The following is a 25125-nucleotide window of genomic DNA, read 5'->3' on the forward strand; positions in this document are numbered from 1 at the left end:
AGATGTTTGATATGATTTTAATCTTCTTGAATTTGTTATGACTTGTTTTGTGTCCTAACATGTAGTCTATCTTTGAGACTGTCCTATGTGCACTTAAGAAGAATATATATTCTGCAGCTTTGGGGTGAAATGTTCTGTAAATATCAACTAAATCCATCAGATCTAGTGTGTCATTTAAGGTTGCCATTTTCTTGTTGATTTTTTTTTGTCTGGAAGATCTATCCAGTGATATCAGTGGGGTGATAAAGTCCCCTACTATGACTGTATTGCTGTTGATCTCTCCCTTAAAGTCCTCCAGAGTCTTGCTGCTCTGATTGATTTTTTTCCTACGTTGTCTTCTAATTCACTTATTTGATACTCTGCTTCTTCTAACCTACTGTTTATGTCTTCCAGGATATTCTTTATTTCAGATATGTTATTCTTCATTTCCAAGTAGTTGTTTACCATGGTTTCTATGTTATTTGTCATGCTGTTGAACATTTTTAAAACAATTACTTTATACTCTGTTACTAGTAAATTGCTTGCTTCCATTTCATTTAACTCTTTTTCTGTAAATTCCTTTTGTTCTTTCATTTGGGACCTGTTTCTTTATTTCCCCATTTTTGCTGTTTCTTTGTGTTTGTTTCTATGTATGGATAGGGCTGCTATGACTCCCAGTCTTCATGGGGTAGCCTTCTGTAGTGGTTGTCTTGTGCAAGCCAGTTGTGTAGTCTTATTCTTTTTTTAATCTTTTTATTTTTAATTTTTATCTCAAGAAAAATGATCTTAAATATAATATTACATGCAATAAACATTAATATTTCAAGAAAAAAGGGATTTTAAGTATAATATTACCAAAACTGTACTAGTATGATATTACAAAGATTGTAGGAAATATTAAAAATCTGCAAATAACAGGATTACTTCTATTATGTTCTTAAGATATTATTTTTTCCCTCTGGCTCTATTTTTGTTCATCAGTTTATGTTGTTCATTATATTCCACAAATGAGTGAGATCATGTGATATTTACCTTTCTCTGACTGGCTTATTGCACTTAGCATGATGCTCTCCAGGTCCATCCATGCTGTTGCTAATGGTAAGAGTTCCTTCTTTTTACCACTTCGTAGTATTCCATTGTGTAGATGTACCACAGTTTTTTAATCCACTCATCTGCTGATGGGCACTTAGGCTGTTTCCAAATCTTAGCTATTGCAAATGGTGCTGCTATGAACATAGAGTTGCATATATCCTTTCTGATTGATGTTTCTGATTTCTTCGGATATATTCCTAGAAGTGGGATCACTGGGTCAAATGGGAGTTCCGTTTTTAATTTTTTGAGGAAACGCCATACTGTCTTCCACAGTGGCTGCACCAGTCTGCATTCCCACCAGCAGTGCAAGAGGGTTCCTTGTTCTCCGCATCCTCTCCAGCACTTGTAGTTTGTTGATTTGTTGATGATAGCCATTCTGACAGGTGTGAGATGGTACCTTATTGCCGTTTTGATTTGCATCTCTCAGATGATTAGTGACTTTGAGCACATTTTCATGTGTCTCTTGCCCTTCTGTATGTCCTCTTTCGAAAAGTATCTATTTAGATCCTTTGCCCATTTTTTTATTGGATTGTTTATCTTCCTTTTGTTAAGTTGTATGAGTTCATGTTGTCTTCTTAATCTTCTGAGTAAGATGCTCGAGGAATGTACCATGTGGATTATGTGGACCCTCCTATTATAATTGTGTCTCAACTGCTGTTGTCTGTTCATGGGTGGGCTTAGCTCGTGGGCTGGATGACTGTGAGCTCAACCCCAACCACATCATAACAACTGTTACACAGGTGCTGACAGAACAGAACAAGACAAAGCAAGCCAAGCTGAAAACAACAAGAAACAACAAGCCAACAACCACAAAACCAAGAATAATTAGGAGGAAAAAACAATACAGAAAGACAAGAGACCAAAGAATTAGAAAAGAAAAAAGAAACAAAAGAACGGAATATGAAAGAAAAGAAAAGAAAAGAAAAAGAATAAGAGTAAAAAAGAAAAGTAAAAAAATATTAAATGAGATAAGTGTTAAAAAGTAATAATAATGAATAAAATAAAATATAGAATAGGAAAGTAATAAATGAAAAATAAAAAAGGAAAAAAAAGAAAAGAGAAGGAAAAAGTAGAATAAGGAAAGGAAAAAGAGAAATAGAGATATTAAAGTTTTATTGGTGGGGTGGTCTCCGTGTCCCCACTTGTTATTGAGTGGAATTGGCCTTCTTTGGGTGCCATGGGAATAAGAATATCTTGAGGCCCCCACAGGAGGATGAGGTATCAAAAAAAGCATGATTTTGGTTGAATTAGACCCCTGTGTTCCAAGGTCCCATCTCCCTCTCTCTTGCCATGGAAGATATCTAGCTTTGTCTTTAGTGGAACTGGGATTAAAGCCGTTGCCCAGAGTTTCACTGCATTTGCACAGTTCAGTCCCGCATCTCACTAGGTTAGCTTGTATTCCCAGCTACACTCCATTGCATGTGGGGTTTGCTTGGCTATGGGCCATGCAGCTCCCAGGGCCACATGGTTATGGAAGGAGCACAGGTGAGTGCAAGGAAGCAAGAGTGAAGCAAGAGGAACAAGAGAAAGAATTCCTTTGTCTGCGAATTATGTATTCCAGATTTTCACAGGCTTGCAGTGGCTCCAACCCTAACCAGTTATATTTGTTCCAGGTTAGCCTGACAGGCAAGTACTGTCCCTACCTCGCCTCGCCTTCACTGTGCAAGCATCCATCTTCCCCTTTGTTGGGCCCCTTCCCCTGTGATTTGCAGGGATTGGGCCAGTGGTTCCCTGGGAAGTGCAGAGTTGCAGCTCCCAGGTGAAGCTGCCCAGATGACCATGCTTATCATGTCCGGCAGACCCTTTGCCCCAATCCTATTAATATTAATAACTAGCCAATTACAATGCTGACAAAAGTGAAAAGAGAGGAAACGAATATTTTAAATGAAATATAAAAGAAAAAGTAAAGAAAATATTAAAATTAAAAAGTGTTCGCCTCCATAGGTTTTAGTGCCTACTGTGTTCACCCTTTGGATCTGCTGTTAGTGGAGCCCGCTGGATTTTGCTCCATGTTGTCAAGTTGGCCACTTGGTGTGCTGGTCTCATTCCCTCCCTGGAGGTTCTCTGGTGCAGCCAATGGCAGTCATTGTCCCTGCCTGGCCCTTAGCAATTTGACTGATGCTTGGCAATTTGACATCTGGTGGACGGGCCTCTGGAATCCAGAGGCTGGTCTGCCTCCAGTATGCAGCTGGAATGTCTCTGCTCTGAGTAGCTCTTCCTTTGCCCATGGACCTGCACTCTGCCTCCCAGACCTAGCCAGTGGTTTGTAGTCTGTTTAAACCAGGTTACAGGTGCGCCTGTAACCTGTAGGAAGGCGGTCACTTCCTTTTCTTCCTAGCACGGGGCTCGCTGAACTCACTGGGGAACTTGGATCTGCTTCCCTGTCATGCAGCCCAAGGGTTGAGCACAGGCCCATCTGTCTCCCTGACAGAAGCCCACTCAAGATACACAGTTGCATTGCCTTAACTCTGCCTGGCCTCTTGGCACCTTCTTGTCGCCACACCCAGTAGGGCATGTTTAAAAGAAAAATAAGGCCTGAAGTAGTTTCAGAGGAAAATAATATTGTGAAAACAGAGCTCATATTAAATATTTGAGAATTTAGAGATTTGGGAATATTTGTTCAAAGCTAGAAAATTTTAGCAGAAATCGTATTTCTACTTTTTTTTTTTTTTTTATTTTTATTTTATTTTTTTATTTTATTTTTTTTTTAATTTATTTTTTTTTATTGCTTAAAGTATTACAAAGGGTATTACATATGTGTCCATTTTATCCCCCCGCCCTAGACAGTCCCCTAGCCTCCCCTATCCCCCAATGTCTTATGTCCACTGGTTATGCTTCTATGCATGCATACAAGTCCTTTAGTTGATCTCTTACCCCCCTACCTCCTGCCCCGCAACCCTCCCCGGCCTTCCTGCTGCAGTTTGACAATCTGTTTGAGGCAGCTCTGCCTCTGTATCTATTATTGTACAAAAGTTTATAATGGTCTCTATTATCCATGAATGAGTGAGATCATGTGGTATTTTTCCTTCATTGACTGGCTTATTTCACTTAGCATAATGCTCTCCAGTTCCATCCATGACGTTGCAAATGGTAAGAGTTCCTTCCTTTTTAGAGCAGCATAGTATTCCATCGTGTAGATGTACCACAGTTTTCTAATCCATTCATCTACTGATGGGCACTTAGGCTGTTTCCAGATCTTAGCTATGGTGAATTGTGCTGCTATGAACATAGGGGTGCATATATCCTTTCTGATTGGTGTTTCTGGTTTCTTGGGATATATTCCTAGAAGTGGGATCACAGGGTCAAATGGGAGTTCCATTTTCAGTTTTTTAAGGAAACTCCATACTGTCTTCCATAGTGGCTGCACCAGTCTGCATTCCCACCAGCAGTGCACAAGTGTTCCTTTTTCTCCACATCCTCTCCAGCACTTGTCGTTTGTTGATTTGTTGATGATAGCCAGTCTGACAGGTGTGAGATGGTACCTCATTGTTGTTTTGATTTGCATCTCTCGGATGATTAGTGACTTTGAGCATGTTTTCATATGTCTCTTGGCTTTCTGAATGTCCTCTTTTGAAAGGTGTCTATTTAGGTCCTTTGCCCATTTTTTGATTGGATTGTTTATCTTCCTTTTGTTAAGTTGTATGAGTTCCCTATAAATTTTGGAGATTAGGCCCTTATCGGATATGACATTGGCAAATATGTTTTCCCACACAGTGGGTTTTCTCGTTGTTTTGTTGATGGTTTCTTTTGCTGTGCAGAAGCTTTTTATTTTGATGTAGTCCCATTTGTTCATTTTCTCTTTCGTTTCAAGTGCCCTAGGAGCTGTATCAGTGAAGAAATTGCTTCGGCATATGTCTGAGATTTTGTTGCCTTTGGATTCTTCTAGAATTTTTATAGTTTCCTGTCGTACATTTAAGTCCTTTATCCATTTTGAGTTTATTTTTGTGTATGGTGTAAGTTGGTGGTCTAGTTTCATTTTCTTGCATATATCTGTCCAATTTTCCCAGCACCATTTATTGAAGAGACTATCTTGGCTCCATTGTATGTTCTTGCCTCCTTTGTCAAATATTAATTGAGCATATTGGTTTGGGCCGATTTCTGGGCTCTCTATTCTATTCCATTGATCTATATGCCTATTCTTGTGCCAGTACCAGGCAGTTTTGAGAACAGTGGCTTTGTAATACATCTTGATATCTGGTATTGAGATCCCACCTACTTTGGTCTTTTTCAGGATTGCTGCAGCTATTCGAGGTCTTTTTTTATTCCAGATGAATTTTTGGAGAGTTCGTTCTAGATCTCTGAAGTATGCCGTTGGTATTTTAATGGGAAGTGCGTTGAATTTATAGATTGCTTTGGGTAGTATGGACATTTTAATGATGTTGATTCTACCAATCCATGAACACGGTATGTTCTTCCATCTGTTTATGTCTTCCTCTATATCTTTTTTCAACGTCCTGTAGTTTTCTGAGTAGAGGTCTTTTACCTCTTTAGTTAAGTTTATTCCTAGGTAGCTTAATTTTTTTGGTGCGATGGTAAACGGGATTGTTTTTATAATCTCTCTTTCTGAAAGTTCACTATTGGTGTATAGAAATGCCTCGGATTTCTTGGGGTTAATTTTGTATCCTGCTACATTGCCAAATTCATGTATTAAGTCCAGTAGCTTTTTGATGGAGTCTCTAGGGTTTTGTATGTATAATATCATGTCGTCTGCAAATAAGGACAGTTTTACTTCCTCTTTTCCAATTTGGATGCCTTTTATTTCTTCTTCTTGCCGAATTGCAATGGCTAACACTTCCAGTACTATGTTGAACAGGAGTGGTGAGAGGGGGCATCCCTGTCTTGTTCCTGTTCTTAGGGGAAATGGTGTTAGTTTTTGTCCATTGAGTATGATGTTGGCTGTGGGCCTGTCATATATGGCTTTTATTATGTTGAGGTATGATCCTTCTACTCCCACCTTGCTGAGAGCTTTTATCAAAAATGGGTGTTGAATTTTGTCAAATGCTTTTTCTGCATCAATTGATATGACCATGTGGTTTTTTTCTTTCAATTTGTTTATGTGATGTATCACGTTTATTGATTTGCGGATATTGTACCATCCTTGCATCCCTGGGATAAATCCTACTTGGTCATGGTGTATGATCTTTCTGATGTACTGCTGGATCCGATTTGCTAAGATTTTGTTGAGGATTTTGGCATCTATGTTCATAAGCGATATTGGCCTGTAATTCTCTTTCATTGTGTTGTCTTTACCGGGTTTTGGTATTAGGGTGATGCTGGCTTCATAGAATGAGCTTGGAAGTGTTCCTTCCTCTTGAATTTTTTGTAGTAGTCTGAGGAGAATAGGTTTTAGTTCTTCCTTGAATGTTTGGTAAAACTCCCCTGTGAAGCCGTCTGGTCCTGGGCTTTTGTTTGCTGGAAGCTTTTTGATGACTGCTTCAATTTCTTCCATAGTTATTGGCCTGTTGAGATTTTTAGATTCTTCCTGATTGAGTTTTGGAATGTTGTATTTTTCTAGGAATTTGTCCATTTCCTCCAGGTTGTCTAGTTTGTTGGAGTAGAGCTGTCCATAGTATTTTTTAACAATCATTTGTATTTCTGTGGGGTCTGTTGTTATTTCGCCTCTATCGTTTCTGATTTTGTTTATTTGGGTCCTCTCTCTTTGCTTCTTGGTGAGTCTGGCTAGAGGTTTTTCAATCTTGTTTATCCTTTCAAAGAACCAGCTCTTGGTTTCATTGATTTTCTGTATTGTTTTTTTGGTCTCTATGTCATTTATTTCTGCTCTAATCTTTATTATCTCCTTCCTTCTGCTCACTCTGGGGTTTTCTTGTTGCTCTCTTTCTAATTCTTTGAGTTGTAGAGTTAGATGATTTACTACCATTTTTTCTTATTTGTTGAGATAGGCCTGTAGAGCTATAAACTTCCCTCTCAGGACTGCTTTCATTGTGTCCCATAGGTTTTGGATTGTTGTGTTTTCATTGTCATTAGTTTCCAGGATGTTTCGAATTTCTTCTTTGATTTCATTGGTAACCCAATCAATATTTAATAGCATGCTATTCAGCTTCCAGGTGTTTGAGTATTTTGGGTTGTTTTTATTGTAGTTTATTTCTAATATTATGCCATCGTGGTCTGCGAAGACGCTTTTTATGATTTCAATTTTCTTGAATTTGGGGATACTTTGCTTGTGACCCAATATATGGTCTATTTTTGAATATGTCCTATGAGCATTTGAGTAGAATGTATATTCCCTGGCTTTCGGGTGAAGTGTTCTGAAGATGTCTATTAAGTCCATCTGATCTAGTGAGTCATTTAGGATTGCTGTATCTTTGCTGATTATTTGTCTAGAGGACTTATCCAGTGCTGTCAGTGGTGTATTAAAGTCCCCAACTATGATTGTATTGTTGTCGATGTCTCCTTTGATATCTTCCAGGAGTTTTTTTATGAATTTGGGTGCTCCTGCATTGGGTGCATATATGTTTACCAGGATTATATCTTCTTGTTGTATTGATCCCTTTAGTATTATGAAGTGGCCTTCCTTATCTCTTGTTATGGCCTTCACTTTGAGGTCTATTTTGTCCGATATAAGTATTGCTACCCCAGCTTTCTTTTCCTTTCCATTTGCCTGAAAGATATTTTTCCATCCTTTCACTTTCAGTCTGTGTGAGTCCCTTCTAATGAGGTGGGTTTCTTGTAGACAGCAGATGTATGGGTCATGTTTTTTTATCCATTCAGCCACTCGATGTCTTTTGTTTGGAGCATTTAGTCCGTTTACGTTTAAAGTTATTATTGAAAGGTACTTGTTTGTAGGCATTTCTGTTTTTGTGTGGCTGTTTTCTTTCTGAGCTTTTTATTTCTTATTTTTATACCAGTCCCTTTAGCATTCCTTGCATTGCTGGCTTGGTGGTGATAAACTCCCTTAGCCTTTTTTTGTCTGTGAAGCTTCTTATTTCCCCTTCAAGTTTGAATGATAGCCTTGCTGGATAGAGTATTCTTGGATTCAGTCCTTTGCTTTGCATCACTTTGTAAATTTCCGTCCATTCTTTTCTGGCCTGATGTGTTTCTGTTGAGAAATCATTTGACAGTCTAATGGGAGATCCCTTGTATGTAACTTTCCGTCTCTCTCTTGCAGCCTGTAAGATTCTCTCTTTGTCCTGAACATTTGCCATGGTAATTATGATGTGTCTTGGGGTGGGTCTTTTTGGGTTCACCTTGTTTGGGACTCTCTGGGCTTGTGTGACTTTTTTCTTCCCCACCTCAGGGAAGTTTTCTGATATTATTTCTTCTAATAGGTTTTCTAATCCTTGTTCATCCTTCTGTTGTTCTGGTACCCCTATTATTCGTATGTTGTTTCGTTTCATGTTGTCCCAAAGCTCCCTTAGGCTCTCCTCCTGTCTTTTCATTTTTTTCTCCAATTGCAGTACGTTTTGGGTGTGTTTTGCTTCCTTGTCTTCTAAATCACTAATTCGGTCCTCCGCTTCTCCTAGTCTACTGTTGATACTTTCAATGGAGTTTTTCATTGCAGCTATATCACTCTTTATATCTTCTTGGGTCTTACTTAAGTTGTTGATTTTTTCATCTGTTTCTTCTAGCTTCTTCCATATGTTATCGATTTTTTCATCTGTTTCTTCTAGCTTCTTCCATATGTTATCGATTTTTTCATCTGTTTCTTCTTGCTTCTTGCTGAGGTTGTCGATTTTTTCCTCCATCCGGTTTATGCACTCTAGGACCCTTATTCTGAATTCTTTTTCTGTCATGTTGCATGCCTCTGTATTACTTAGCTGCTTTCCTGGAGAGTCCTCCTTCTCTTTCCTTTGGGGGTTTCTTTGTCTACCCATGTTTGATCTCACTGACATATCTAGACGTTGAGTCGTTCAGTGGCTGCTCCCTTGGTGGCAGTGACTCCTTGGTCTGCGGTTGCTCTTCGGGCGGTTGCGGTAGCAGCTGCTCTTCAGTTGGCAGCAACTCCTCTGGTGGGTGCTGTTCACAGCTGTGGTGGCTCTTCTGGCTGGTGGGGTGAGGTTTCACGTACAGCTGCTGTTCCTCAGCAGAGGGTGTGGTGCTCAGGAGGTTGCTGTTGCTTGGATCTGCTGTGTTGATTTAAAGGCACAAAATACAACACAACAAGGCACCACGTACCAGGCACTATACACAGATATATTCACGATATTAATAACCCCAAATAAAGGTGACCACCTGAATTAAGAGAATTAGGGGATAAGGAAGAAGGAAGAGAAAAAGAGAAAAGAGAAAAAAGAAAAGAAAATTAGGGACCAAAAAAAGGAGTGCAAAAATGAAAGTGGGAAAAAGGAGGGGGGAAAGTAAAAGCGAGAAAAGAAAGGAAAAGAAAAAAAAAGAGCGAATAGAGAGAATGAAGTGGAAGAGGGGAAGAGACTTTTTATATGAGGAGAATACTCCTATAGAACAGCCATTAATCCCAACAAATTCCAGCAACAGCTCCCTGGAGATAAATGCAAACTAGAAACAACCAATAATATAACGATGAAAATAGAATGGAGAACACTAATCCCAAAATAAAATAAAGAGAAAATAAAATGGCACTTTAAAAAAAATGGTAAAATGGTAGCAGTAATAATACTGGTTAAAAATAAGAAGGTAGTAATTAAAAGGGTAAAATCAGGTGATGGAAAAAAGAAGAAAAAAAAAAAAGAAGAAGAGGAAAAGAAAAAAAAAAAAAGAAAAAAAAAGAAAAAAAATTGGTTTCTTAGTTAAAAGGTGAAAAAAGAAAAAAAAAAAATATTGCAGTAGTGAAGGTCCTTCGGTTCTTCTATTTTTCAGTGTGGCTCGCCTTAGACCTGCCAGGTATTCAGGAGAGTGTTGAGTTTCCCTGCGATACACTGTTCCTCTGTGTTGTAAACCACAGTCCTTATTTTAAAGCAAGCCGCATTTGTTTCCCAGACTGCCTTATTTTGTGTTTAGCAAAGAGTCAGTTTGTGGGTCAGCCTCTGGGTGGCAGTGTTCTGGGGATGGCCTCTGAGGCTACAGGGCCTCTCTGTCCAGTGGAAGTTCACTGCCCAGAGCTGGCTGCGTAAGGGTTACCAGTGCTGTGTTGTTGCTGGGATTGAAAATCCCTCTATAGGCCAGACCCTGTTAACTCCCAGGGACTGATCAGGTTATTTTAATCCTTGATCTCCTACAGGGTGGAATCTGGGTGTGGCTGTGCTCCTTGCCTGGGGGCTGGGGGGAGGAGTCTCACTCTCCGGAGAGAATGGCTGCCTCAGCCCTGGGCTCAGGGGTGGCTCAGCACTCAATTCGCTGCCACCTCTCCTGGCCCCCCTTCTCTCCTCAGTCTCTCCCCAGATTCCACTCTCCCGCACACTCTCCCTCTCTTCAGCACAGGTGAGTGTCTGTATCCGAAATGTCCCATGAACAGGGTTCAGTGAAAACAAACAAACAAACGCCGGCCGCGGAAACGGGGAAGGCTTGGTTTCTGTAAGCTTCTTCTCTTACCGGGACTGCATGGTCTGGTCAGCTCTTCAGGCTGCCCCCTTTAGGCTCAGTCCTCTGTGATCACAGACCGAGCTCTCAATTCCCCCGGCAGCGCCAGGAATCCCGCGGTTCTCCTTTCCCCCGTCAGGGGCTGTGCCTGTCCCAAGGGACGCGGCTGTCTGCCACGCGGTCTCCCTCCGACTCTCTGGGCTCAGAGGTCTGGCAAACTTTCCTGCCCAAATCCCTGGTTTTTTTACCTTTCCAGGGGAGTTCTGCTCTTCCCGGCTGTAAACCGTCTCGCCAGCTGAGGAATTTCGCCAATTCGGGGTGGATGTTACTAGTTTCAGCTGCTCACTCCATTTGCTCAGGGACACGACCTGGGAAGCGTCTGCCTATACCGCCGCCATCGTATTTCTACTTTTTAATGTGGTTGAAAATCAATGCATTGTGCGTTTTGCAAATTTAATGCATCATGAATTTAACTTTAATCATGATAAAACATAGCCATTAGAGTATTTTGGAAAGAACATTTTTTTCCAGCATGTTTTTGTCTTAACATAAGAACCAACTGGAATTATGTGTAATGTGAATGCAGTACTTTTTAAATTGCTGTAGCTATGACTTCTGATTAAAACATTGTTTTTTTACACCCATAAAACACATTATCCCTAGTCTTAAATGTTCAAACAAAAAAATTCTAAATTATTCATTGTGTGTATTGTATGAAACTAAAGGAAAATTTAATTTTTTTTTACAGTGGATTTTTAAAATGTAGTTTAAGATTAGGAAACAAGATTTTAAAAATCTTATTTAAGACGTTAAGCGCCAAGCCTGTTTTGTCTTCCTTTCCTTTTAGCCCACGATAGCCGATTTCACCAATATGCTAGCAGCACCAGTGACTGATGAGGTCTGGACGGAAAGTATAGTGTCAGTCACCAGAGACTGACATGGTGCTTAACGTGTTAATCTTTATTGGAAAAGATGATTTGTTAACAGTGTAAAACTTAACTGTCTACTGGGACTTTCAAGAAATAGGAGTCCTGTAGTGTTATGGGGCTAAAAAAAAAAAAGTGATGTTGAAGAGGCCAATTAAAGTCAACATAAAAAGCAGGCAGTCGGTACAGGAAAAAGAAAAATAAGTATATTTTTTCCAGCCAAAGTCTTTCCCCCAAGATTTTTGTTTCTATTCATATTCCTAAGGAATAAGGTTTATTCAGCCAATGTGTAAAATACACAAAAGGAACAGCAATGCAACTAGAACTGATTGCACTTTTTAGACATATTCAGGGTCTGAGGTGAGTAAAAGTCAGAGGCTTTGTGATAATGATAAATCAATTATAATATTCATTGCAATAATGTTATTACCTTTATTTTTTTCTGAAATTTGTGTTGCATATCTTTTGCCTCCAATTTCTCCTTCTAGAGGCTCTCCCTACAGAGAATCTCCTTTGGGTCATTTTGAAAGCTATGGAGGGACCCCCTTTTTCCAGGCTCAGAGAATGTTTATAGATGTACCTGAAAATACAGTGATACTGGATGAGATGACCCTCCGGCACATGGTCCAGGATTGTACTGCTGTAAAAACTCAGTTACTCAAACTGAAACGTCTGCTGCATCAGGTGAGTTTATAATGAACATTTTTGACTTTTGATATTTGAGTTGCAAGATGTATTAACATTACTTTAAAATTTTTAAATTGGGTTTTTAATGTCTATTTAGGTTTCTATAAAAATAATACTTATAAATAGTACTTAATAGCCCAGCTGGTGTGCCTCAGTGCTTCTGGTTGACCTATCAACCAGAAGGTCACAGTTTGATTTCTGGTCAGAGCATATGTCTGGGTTTCAAGCTTGATCCCCATTGGGGGCAATGCAGGAGGCAGACGATTAATGAGTCTCTTAATCATTGATGTTTCTGTTTCTCTCTCCCTCTCCTTTCCTCTCTGAAATCAATAAAAATATATTAAAAATATTTTTTTTAAATAGTGCACAATAGAAATTTTTGTGGAAGGAAAAAATATATGAATTTATATATGGTCTCCATACAGTCCCCAACATTTATGAGCTGTGTAATATTGGATAAGCCAATCTCTCTGCTTCTTTTTCCTCATTTTTATAGTACCTGCACTGTAAGGTTACTGAGAGAATTAGAAACAGTAGTTGTAAATTGAGAGATTTAATACCTGAAATATGGTAGGCTTTCAGTCATCAGTGACTGCTACTAATTTCGGCTAAATGGGAATAAGAAAGAGCAGTTTTTATATATATATATATATATATATATATATATATATATATATATATATGGAAGCCAAGCGACCGGAACGACCAGAACGACCGGTTGCTATGACGTGCACTGTGGCCCGATTGGGGCCCCCCGCAACATCCCGCAGTCCCTCCCCCAGGCTGGCCCGGCTCCCGATCGGCCCCACACCCCGATTGGGAGTGGGGCTGGCCATCCAATTGCCCGCAGCCCCTCCCCCTGACCAGTCCCGCTCTCGTTCAGCCCCCCTACCCTGATCAGGGGTGGGGCCAGCCAGCCAACTGCCCACTTCCCTTCCCCCCGGCTAGCCCAGCCTGATTGGCCCCCATTGACGGACCCCACCCATGCACGAATTCGTGCACTGGGCCTCTAGTAATCATATAATTGTAGTTTTGTTTGAAACCTTCAAGTTTAATCTTTCTCCATCTTATTTTTTTATTTGAGAAAATCTAGACTCATAACAGTGATGTGACTTCTCAAAAGACACGGGGTGAGCTGATGTTTGAATCTGGCTACTGATTCAATAGCATTTTTTTGGTTTGAACATATAACACTTAAGAGACAAGGTCAGATGCATAGCAGAAAACTTAGGAATAAAACACTAATTTCAAAATGTGGATATCTTTTGTTTAGTTTTAAATCTACATTTGTCTTTTATAGACTAGTCAAATTTTGCTTAAATTAATGTTGAGAAAGAACATTCTGGCTTGCTTGCTCAACTTATTTTCTCATCTTCCTCAGGGTTGTGTGTTCTAGCTAATTCTGAGCAGGGACCAAGTTTTAGAGCTTATGATGGTAATAAAACCAAGCTCAAGCCATATGCTCAGAAGTGAAATATGACTCTGCTATGTCAGCAATGATGATTAGTAAAGGTATTCTGATACAGTTACGTAAATTATTTTATATTATTTGGGTATGGATTTCCTGAACTCCTCTTCTCCATGCTTATAGAGATTGGACCTTTCTGTGCTAAGGCTGGAGTGAGCACGTGGAGGATCCTTTGCAGAGATCCCATTCTTGGACTCCTTTCAAGACAGAAAGGATTTCAAGTTTGAAATATACAGACATAGAGCTTAGAAGGTAGTTTAACTGTTATAGAAGTAGACGAGTTTATAGTATTTCTCTGCTTGCCAGTCTGGAGAGAAGATTTCTGATCAGGAGCTTTAGAGTCAAAGGAAAGAGGTCGTAGAAAGGCTGGGAAATAGCTAAACTATGTTCAGTGTCTCCTTCGAGTCAGCCAGTGGGCGAGCTATTCCACACACCTTCTTTTGTGTCTGGGTTTATTGTTCTGAAACATGAAGCCTGATCAAATATTAGCTAATAAGACCAGGTTACCTCTATTAGGAGAGAAGTTAGGTAATTTAGAGAATAAGTGAATAAGGACCATAAAAATAGAAAACTCTTTTTTGCGACACTTTATGAAAAATGGAATCTCTTAATGGCTTTGTGCCATTATGACCTCTGAAATTTTAGATAGTACACATTGATCAAATTGACTCTTTGTTTACACAGTGACAACAAAATTATGAGAAGAAAATTGCAAAATCTTTTTAGGGCATGTTTAAATTTCCCCAAAATGCTAATAGATATTAAAAGCTGGATAAGTCCAAGATTTCATATAACTGCCTCTTAATTTTTTTCCCTTTTAATATTACTAAATTTAAAAAAAGTTTAGGGTGATAAATATATACGGTCTGAAAACATTCACACAGTATCAGAGGCTTAGTGAAAACAGTCTCTGTGCCTCCCCCACCTCTGTCAGCCTTTTGCCATCCGAACTGTCAGAAGCTTCTCCAGGGCTCCTTGCAGCGACTCCCTCTTGTTCGCAGGGGCTGGGCCCACTCACTTCCTGGGTGACCTTCTTCTGGCTTAGGTTACTCCCTTACTACCCTAGAGCATATCCTTCATTTACTTCCTAAGGGAGGTCAAATGGATGCTAAATATTTTTAATTACTGCATTACTGAAAATCTCTTATATTCTTATTTGCTTGAAAGTAACAGTTTGGCTGGATGCAAGTGAGTTTTCCCTTAAAATCTGAGTGTATTGCTTTTCTAGGATCCAGTTTAGCTACTGAGAAAAGTACTAAATTCTGATCCATTTAAATTGTATTTGCCTGTTTTTAATTTCTGGAAGAGTTTTTAAATCTTTTACTTCCAGCATTTTAATCTTTATTCCTGGCATTCTGAAGCTCACAGGAATGTGTTGGGATTTGAGTTTTATTGCACTTACTTGTTTTCCACTTAACACTTGGGTAATTAGTGGACTCTATGGAGAGTTATGCAGGGTGAAATTTTAAGTCATTTCTGTGATTTTTTGTTTTACCCTGTTTTTTTTTTTTTCTGTATCTTTCTGGTATTCTTGGTAATCGCAAACCAGAACTTCTAAATTGTTTCTCAGTCTTTTATTTTTTCTTTCATATTTTTCATTTCTTTGGGTTTGATTATGTTTTCCAGTATATTTATACAACTTCATATTCCAGTTCTCTATTTCTGTTGAATTACTTATTTTGGGAGTTATATTTTCAGTATCCAAGAACTCTTTATTGTGCACCATCCTTCTTCATACTATTCAATTCTTGTTTTGTCAGGAACTGTTATTGATGCAGTTCTTGGGGGACTGCTGGAATAGGCATTTCCAGAGGCCTCCCGCGGAAGGGTGTGATCCAGTAGAAAGCTTCCTTTCTGTGGAATTACATTCCTGGGTTTCCAAAGTCCTATTTTCCTTAGTCCAGTCATAGATGGAGTGAAGCTGGGGTTTCAGTAGAGCTAGAAGTAAAGCCAGTCTACCGACTTTCCTCTCCATGTTGGACCTGGGTCCATACAGCATCAGGCTGGCTGCAACCATTAGTCCATTGTGGGAGGTTCACACTGGTGTGGGCCACATGCAGGCAAGTGAGCCCTCACAACAAGAGCCCCGTGGGTCCTGCAAGCACAAGAGTGACTTTCTTTGTTCAGGTAATTCAGGTCCCAAATCTCCATGCCCTGCGGTGGCCAGTGGCCTTTGTTTCCAGGTGTGACGGACAGAGAGCACCTTCCCTAGTCATCCCGAATCCCTGGTCATGCATCTCTCTTACCTTTGTCCAGTCCTCTTCACCCAGTGTTTTACAGGGGACATCCTACAACGTCTGGCCTCTCCTTTGCTCCTTTCCTATTACTAGTATTAATAACTAGTTAATTACAGTGGTGTCATAGGTATATTAAGTTCTGTGTTTTTATTACATTTTGTTAAGATTTCTTAGGTTACCTGCATTATCTCTTTCTAAATGGTTATTTTGTTCTTTATTTTGTATTCTATTTCTTTTAGAATCTTTCTTCAAATAAATAATTCTTTGTTGTTTATTTATATTTAAGAGTGAGGAGCTAAAAAGTTGATTGATGGCTGTATGTGAGCTGTCTGGTAAGCCAGCTGGCTTTATTGTACAGTGATGGATGGGTACTGATGTCCCTCAGTACCCAGACTATGTGGAAAGTTTTTCCTGCTGAGGTTACTTTAGTTTCTCCGGAGATAAAAACCTCTGATATTTTAGCTTGGAATTGAGGCAGAACACTGGGAGTATTTCTTGTCTTATGCAGACTTCCAATCAGTTCCCACATTTAAAAAAATTGTTGACAGTAATACAGATATCCCCCATTATCTCCCTTTTGGTCCCCCTTCACCCAGATCCCACCCCCATCCCAGGCCTTCCCCATACTATCATTTGTGTCCATGGGTTATACATATATGTTCTTTGGTTAATCTCTTTCTGTCCCCTCCCACCCCCTCCCCTCACTGAAATCTGTTATTTTGTTCCATGCATCCATACCCAGGTTCTGTTCCTCAGTTTATTTTGTTCATTAGATTCCACATATAAGTGAGATCATGTGATGTATGTCTTTCTCTAATTGGCTTATTTCACTTCGCATAGTAATCTCTAGGTCCAGTTCCCACATATTTAACCCAGGCAAGTCATGTGCTTACCTTTTCTATATCTCACATATTGACCGTCTTTGGGGTTTTGCAGGGCACATTTTGTCCATATTTTTCGTATGCACACACTCTAGTTGTGTCTTCCTCCAGTCCTGCTAAATCACTTACTAAAGTTTATATATTTTTTAAAAATTTCTTTATCATTTTAGTATAGGTTTAAGAGAAAGAGAAGATAAACATATTTCTAATAAAAAAAAACCTTTTTAAAATATAGAGAAAAATCTCATAAACATTACTTTAGTTGTGTGACTGCTTCCTCATGAAACTTGATTGGGTCACGGCTCAGGATTTTATCTGATCATGCACATGGGTAGCTCGTCACGGGAGGGGCCAGCACGTGGCAGGTCTCCTGAGGCTCCTCTGGATGGACCATTTCTCAGCTGTCCCTGTGTTTGATGATCTTGATAGTTTTGAGGAGAACTGTCAAGTGTTTTGAAGACTGTCGCTCAGTAGGGATTAATACGATGCTTTTCTCATGATTAGATGGGTTTGTTGATTTTGGGAGGATGACCAGAGAGATAAAGCGCCATGCTCATCACAACATCTCTCATCACATCACATCAAGGGTACAGACAAGCAACATGAATATCACTGTTGATGCAAAACACCATCACCTGGCACAGATCGTGTTCTTCAGGTTTCTCCTCTGCTTCCTTCTTCACATGCTCTTCTCTTGGGAAGGAAGTCACCGTGTACATCCCCCCAGAAGCAGGGGAGGCACGCTCCACCTCCTGGAGGGCAGGGCACGTGACTCTTCCATGGTTGGCAGACTTACCCCTAAGGATTGTATATTTTTGGTGCTATTTTCATGAGATTTTCTTATACATTTTTATTTCCAATTATTTGTTGTTAGTGTTTAGCGATACGGTTGATCTTATGTATTGATTTTACAAACTGGCGGATTTTGCTTATTTGTTCCAGTAGCTTTTTGTAGATCCCGCTGGATTTTCTGTCTAGACAATCAAGTCGTTTGCAAATAAAAACATTTTTTCTCTTTTAAATCTAGGTGCCTTTATTATTTTTAATGCCTTATTACACTGACCATAGTGATGTCTTTTTTAAAAATCTACATTTTCTAATTTCTGATTTTTCTACCATGTGTATTTACTGTTTAGGGGAAAATAAAAGGTTATTGAAAAGTATGTGTCCTGTTCAAAGATCAGCTAATAATTGGATATGGATAATATATTGGGTTTTAGAGAGGAGGCAGGAGTGATAGGTAAGGTTAGAGTAGATTGTGAAGGGCCTGTGTGCCCCTAAAGGAGCGTGGACATTATTCTGCAGGCAGTAGTGAGCCAGATGAGTGACATGGTCAGGTTGACCCAATTGTTATTTCAGACATATTGCTTGAAGGGATTTGTGCAAAATGATTAGCAGAGGGAATAGCTTAAGTCATAATATTTAGGAAGCTATTACTGACATCAAAGTTTTAGATTAAAGTTGTTATATTTAATTGCTTTGGAAACAGTTGAAGTTTAGTGCTCTTTCTCATGTGTGTGTCTTACAGAGTTGTCTATGTACAACTTATGTAGTGGTCATACATTACATACCAGGCATTGTTCTAGATTCTAAAATATACATTATCTCCAGCCCTTGAAAAGTAGGTGATACTGGTTTCCTCTTAGAGTTGAAGAAGTTGAGGCTCAGAAAGCTAATTAGTGATAAAACCAGGACATTTTACTTCAGTCTGTATGACCCCAAAGCCGGCACACAGTGGCATTCTAGAAGATACCTTGGGGGACAATAGGGAGGGGAGAATATGGAGGCAGCCTCCAGCACTCTCTTTATGATTGTCCTTCATCCCCTCAGACAAACACAGAGCAATGAGATCTTTGCTTTGTTAAATAGAACTCTGTTTAAGATGTTGAACAAAATTCTTATTGCACACAAAATTTAAAAATTATAAACCATTGTATTTAGACTTTGATCTATTTTTTTGTTTTTGTTATACACAGTTCAGGGTTACTTTATAGTTTAAACAACACTTTCATGTATGTTATTTTCTTCATCTCAGCAACACTGTGGACAGCAGGTAATACTGTTTTAATGGTCAGAAAAGTGATACTCCAAGATTTAAATGCATTTCTCAAGGTCACCCAGTTGCATATTAATGCAGAATATATTTTAAACCCAGGACTTTGGAAATATTTAGCTTAGTACTTCTCATATTGTATTGCCTATATTCAGGTAATTTTGAATAAGAATGTTGATCCCGATCTGAAGAACATGGGATATATAGAAAATGTAATTTTTTTACTAGTGTTTTGTCTCCTTACTTTAATTCTCTAGACCCCTTTTCAAACATTTGAAGTGTAATATGCATATAGAAAAGGGTACCATTCAAAAGGTCTATCTCAGTGAATTTTTACAAACCAAACATACCCAGGTCGCCAGCACCCAGCAAGCACCAGAACACAACATATCCTGGAGCAGACGCTCCCTCCGGTGAGCACCCTCCATTTCTAATGGTGACTACTTGCTTTCTGAGAACACAGAGCTGTTTACCTGTGTTTGAACTTTATATGAATGAAATAATATATGTTCTTTTAAAAATCTGGCTTCTTTTGCTCAACATATTTGTGAGTCATCCATTTTTTGGATTCATTCTCATAGTTATAGAGTACTATAATATATGATGGGAATATACCATAATTTATTTCTTTTGTTCTCCAGTTGATAGGCATTTGAGCAGTTTTCTAGTTTGTGGTTATTATAAATAGTGCTGCTACAATATTCTAGTATGTCTTTTGGTGAATATATCTTATGCATTTTTGTTGGGTATATACCCATGATACCAGAAGGTATGTAGATATTCAGCTTTAGTAGATACTGCAAAACAGTTTTCCAAAGTGGTCATGCCCATTATTTTCCCTGTCATTTATTTGTATTATTTTCCCTGTTTGCTTTTATAATATCACTAGAGGCCTGTGCATGAAATTCGTGCTGGCGGGGGGGGGGGGAGGAGGGAGGGTATCCCTCAGCCCAGCCTGCACCCTCTCCAATTTGGGACTCCTCAGGGGATGTCCGACTGCTGGTTTAGGCCCAATGCCTGTGAGCCTAACATCCCTCTCACAATACGGGACTGCTGACTCCCAACCGCTCGCCTGCCTGCCTGTCTGGAGCCCCTAACCGCTTTTGCCTGCCAGCCTGATCACCCACTAACCATTCCCCTGCCAGCCTGATCAATGCCTAACTGCTCCCCTGCCGGCCTGATTGACCCCAACTGCCCTCCCCTGCAGGCCTGGTCTCCCCTAATGGCTCTGCCCTGCTGGCCTGGTTGCCCTCAACTGCCCTCCCCTGCAGGCCCGGTCACCACCAGCTGCCATGCCCTGCTGTCCTGATTGCCCACAGCTGCCCTCCCCTGCTGACCACCTTGTGGCAGCCATCTTGTGATGACATGGGGATGGCCAAATTGTGACTACATGGGGGCAGCCATCTTGTGCGAGGGCGTGGCCACATGGGGGAGGCCATCTTGTGTGAGGGCATGACGGTCAGTTTGCATATTATCTCTTTATTATCTAGGACTAGAGGCCCGGTGCACAAAAATTTGTGCATTCGGGAGCGTCCCTCAGCCGGGCCTTGCCCTCTCACAGTCTGGGACCCCTCTGGGGATGACCATCTGCTGGCTTAAGCCCGCTCCCCAGGGGACTGGGCCTAAGCTGGAGACAGACATCCCTCTGGCAGCCCGTGGAGCCTTCAGGGGATGTCCACTTGCCAGCAGGGACCAGGCCTAAGCTGCAGTCAGACATCCTTAGCGCTGCTGAGCAGGAAGGTGGGGCTCCCACCACCACTGCTGTGCTGGCAGCCGTCAGCCTGGCTTGTGGCTGAGCAGAGCTACCCCTCTGGGAGCACACTGACCACCAGAGGGCAGCTCCTGCATTGAGCGTCTGCCCCCTGGTGGTCAGTGTGTGTCATAGTGACCAGTCATTCACAGTCGTTCTGCTGTTAGGGTCAATTTGCATATTAGCCTTTCATTATATAGGACTAGAGGCCCGGTGCACAAAAATTTGTGCACTCGGGGGGGATGGGGGGTCCCTCAGCCTGGCCTGTGCCCTCTCGCAGTCTGGGACCCCTCAAGGGATGAACACCTGCTGACTTAGGCCCGCTACCCAGGGGATTGGGCCTAAGATGGCAATCAGACATCCCTCTGGCATCCCGGCAGCCCTTGGGGGATGTCCACTTGCCAGCGGGGAGCAGGCCTAAACAGTCATCCCCAGTCCTTCTGCTGTTAGGGTCAGTTTCCATATTACCCGTTTACTATATAGGATAGATGCCTGATGCATGGGTGGGGGCCAGCTGGTTTGCCCTGAAGGGTATTCCGGATCAGGGTGGGGGTCCCGCTTGGGTGCCTCGCCAGCCTGGATGAGGGGATGATGGCTGTTTGCAGCTGGTCACACCCCCTTCAGGGTGGGGGTCCTGCTTGGGTGCCTGGCCAGTCTGGATGAGGGGATGATGGCTGTTTGCAGCTGGTCACACCCCCTTCAGGGTGGGGGTCCTGCTTGGGTGCCTGGCCAGTCTGGATGAGGGGATGATGGCTGTTTGCAGCTGGTCACACACCCTTCAGGGTGGGGGTCCCCACTGGGGTGCCTGGCCAGCCTGGATGATGGGATGATGGCTGTTTGCAGCTGGTCACACCTCCTTCAGGGTGGGGGTCCCCATTGGGGTGCCTGGCCAGTCTGGGTGAGGGGCTGAGGGCTGTTTTCAGGCTGGTGGGCAACTGAAGCTCCCAGCCTGTCCTTTTTTCTTTTTCTTTTTTTTTATTCTGGGATTAATTTACCTTCTATAGCTGTCACTGGAGCTGAGAGCAGGCTCCAGCTCTGAGGCCGTTGCTGGCTGAAAGCAGGTACCTGGGTTTGTTTAGATTCTATAATTGAAACTCTGTTGCCATCACTGGCCTCTCTAAGCTCTGAGGCCGCGCTGGCTGAAAGCAGGTTTCTGGGGTTTGTTTAGGTTCTATATTTGCAACATTGTTTCATCCGGAGGTCAGAGCTGAGCTGCTGCAGGTGGGGAACGTTGACTTCCTCCATCATTGGAGTAAGCAAGCCTTATGTTCATGTTCGCTTCAGCTGCCTGGCTGCCGGCCGCCATCTTGGCTGGCAGTTAATTTGCATATCTTGCTGATTAGCCAATGGGAAGGGTAGCGAAGTTATGGTTAATTACCATGTTTCTCTATTATTAGATAGGATAGCAGCCTGGTGCATGGGTGGGGACCAGCTGGTTTGCCCTGGAGGGTGTCCTGGATCAGGGTGGGGGTTTTGCTGGGGTGCCTGGCCAGCCTGGGTGAGAGGCTGAGGGCCGTTATCATGCTGGCCACAACCCCTTCAGGGTGGGGGTCCCCGCTGGGGTGCCTGGCCAGCCTGGGTGAGGGGCTGATGGCTGTTTATAGGCTGGCCACAGCCCCTTCAAGGTGGGAGTCCCCACTGGAGTGCCGGGCCATCCTGGATGAGGGGCTGAGGGCCGTTTTCAGGCCGGCCACTCCTCCTTCATGGTGGGGGGTTCCTGATTGGGTGCCTGGCCAGTCTGGGGGAGGGTCTGATGGCTGTTTGCAGGCTGTCCAAGTCCCCCAGCGGGGACCCTCATCCCATGAGGGTGTGGCCATCCTGGGTGAGTGGCAGATGGCTGTTTTCAGGCTGGCCAAGGCCCCAGCCACCCAAGCTCCCAGTGGAGGCTGGCTGGAAGCAGGTATCTGGGATTTATTTGTCTTCTGTAATTGAAACTTTGTTGCCTAGAGTGGAGGCCACAGCCAGCCAGGGCAGTCGGGAAGCTTGGCTTCCTCCATCGCCGGGGCAACCAAGTCTCCTGCTTGCTCCAGCTCCATGGCTGCCGGCTGCCATCTTGGTTGGGTTAATTTGCATATGGTCACTCTGATTGGCTCGTGGGCATGGCTTGGGCGTAGCGGAGTTATGGTCAATTTGCATGTTTCTCTTTTATTAGATTAGACTAGAGGTCCGGTGCATGAAATTCGTGCCCTGGGGGGGGGTTATCCCTCAGCCCAGCCAGCACCCTCACCAATCTGGGACCCCTTGAGGGATGTCTGCCCATTTAGGCCCGATCCCTGTGGACATTCCTCTCACAATCCAGGGCTGCTGGCTCCCAACCATTCGCCTGCCTGCCTACCTGATAGCCCTTAACCACTTCTGCCTGCCAGCCTGATCATCCCCTAACCACTCTTCTGCCAGCCTGATCAATGCCTAACTGTTCCCCTGCCAGCCTGGTTGCCCACAACTGCCCTCCCCTGCAGGCCTGGTAGCCTCCAACTGCCCTCCCCTGCAGGCCTGGTCGCCCCCAATTGCCCTCCCCTGCAGGCCTTGTCCCCCACAATGGCCCTTCTATGCCGGCCATCTTGGGGTGGCCATCTTTGACCACATGGGGGTGGCCATCTTGTTTTTGAGTGATGGTCAATTTGCATACTGGTCATGACTAGTTAGCATATCAGGGATAATTAGCATATCCCTCTCGCTGTGTTGGAGTGATGGTCAATTTGCATACTGGTCGTGGCTAATTAGCATATTCAATCATGACTAATTAGCATATCTGGACTAATTAGCATATCCCTCTCTTATTATATAGGATAGGATATTCAGCAGCTGTTTTGACCTTGGAGAGGTGATGAAAAATCTGAGGTAGAATAATGAGAAAAACATAATAATGCCTCTTTCTGACATTTTCTGTATGATTCATACCCTGTCTACATGTTTGGGGGATAAAAATACAGAAATATATAATAGTGCTTTATGAGCTGCTTTTTATTTAAAAATGTTTACTTATTGACACTATCCCATTGCCAAATCACATAATCTAACCATTGCTTTAATAAGAGTTGATAATACATTCCCATGGTTCCCTATCTTTTTTAATTTAATTTTAATAATATAGTTTATTTCATTCGATAGGTCCAAAATGTTGTGATTTTTTATGTAACTAACATAAATAATTATTGAGATGTTTTACATAATTTTTCTCCATACTTTAGACTTTGTTTTGGCAGAGCTAATCTTATTTAAATAAAACACTTAATGTACTTTCTTGTCAGCTTTTTCTGTTCTATGAGCTATTATTTGTTGGAGTTGCTGCTCTGTTCTAGTTTATTTTCTTTCTTTTTTAATGATTTGTGTTTTATTTTATTTTTTAAATTAAATCTTTATTGTTCAGATTATTACAGTTGTTCCTCTTTTTTCCCCCCATAGCCCCCCTCCACCTGGTTCCCACCCCACCCTCTGCCCTTACCCCCCCACTGTCCTCATCCATAGGTGTACGATTTTTGTCCAGTCTCTTCCCGCACCCCTCACACCCCTTTCCTCCCGAGAATAGTCAGTCCACTCCCTTTCTATGCCCCTGATTCTATTATATTCACCAGTTTATTCTGTTCATCAGATTTTTTATTCACTTGATTTTTAGATTCACTTGTTGATAGATGTGTATTTATTGTTCATAATTTGTATCTTTATCTTTTTCTTCTTCTTCCTCTTCTTAAATACCTTTCAGAATACCTTTCAGCATTTCATATAATACTGGTTTGGTGGTGATGAACTCCTTTAGCTTTTTCTTATCTGTGAAGCTCTTTATCTGACCTTCAATTCTTAATGATAGCTTTGCTGGATAAAGTAATCTTGGTTGTAGGTTCTTGCTATTCAAAGTAGAATATTTCTTGCCACTCCCTTCTGGCCTGCATAGTTTCTGTTGAGAAATCAGCTGACAGTCATATGGGTACTCCCTTGTAGGTAACTGAGTTTCTTTCTCTTGCTGCTTTTAAGATTCTCTCTTTGTCTTTTGCTCTTGGCATTTTAATTATGATGTGTCTTGGTGTGGTCCTCTTTGGATTCCTTTTGTTTGGGGTTCTCTGCGCTTCCTGGACTTGTAAGTCTATTTCTTTCACCAGGTAGGGGAAGTTTTCTGTCATTATTTCTTCAAATAGGTTTTCAATATCTTGCTCTCTCTCTTCTTCTGGCACCCCCATAATTCAGATGTTGGTACGCTTGAAGTTGTCCCAGAGGCTCCTTACACTGTCTTCATATTTTTGGATTCTTTTTTCTTTTTGTTTTGACTTGATTCTTGTGATCCTCTAGTCTGCTATTGGAACTCTGTATAATATTCTTTATTTCAGTCAGTGTATGCTTAATTTCTAGTTGGTCCTTTTTCATATGCTAGAGGGTCTCACTAGATTTATTGAGGGTCTCACTAAATTTATTGGCGGTTTCTAGATAATTCTTGAAAAACCTTATAAGTGTGGTTTTGAACTCTATATCCAGTAGTTTGCTTTCCTCCATTTCTGTCATTTGTGACTTGTTTCTTTGTCTCCACATTTTTTATGCTTCCCTGTGTTGATAGAGTGGCTTTGTGTGCTAGGTGTCCTATAGGGCCCAGTGGCTCAGCCTTCCCAA

The 25125-nt window shown here is 41.5% G+C and overlaps 1 protein-coding gene across 10 annotated transcripts in view; it reads left to right on the forward strand.

Annotated features, from left to right (window-relative positions):
* The window catches only part of CCSER2 (coiled-coil serine rich protein 2), a 235106-nt gene that overhangs the window by 133706 nt on the left and 76275 nt on the right, over positions 1 to 25125 (forward strand). For 8 of the 10 annotated variants that reach the window (XM_036355913.1, XM_036355912.1, XM_036355914.1 and 5 more), the window contains one exon: positions 11939 to 12134. The exons of 1 other annotated variant lie outside the window; for it this stretch is intronic. In XM_036355913.1, coding sequence (XP_036211806.1) covers positions 11939 to 12134 — 196 coding nt within the window. Of the gene's footprint in view, positions 1 to 11938; positions 12135 to 17227; positions 17746 to 25125 lie in introns of those variants that run through there. One more of the 10 variants, XM_036355918.1, reaches the window with a different exon arrangement.

The sequence above is a fragment of the Myotis myotis genome, unplaced genomic scaffold (genome assembly GCF_014108235.1).
Source record: "Myotis myotis isolate mMyoMyo1 unplaced genomic scaffold, mMyoMyo1.p scaffold_m19_p_24, whole genome shotgun sequence".
NCBI lineage: Eukaryota > Metazoa > Chordata > Mammalia > Chiroptera > Vespertilionidae > Myotis > Myotis myotis.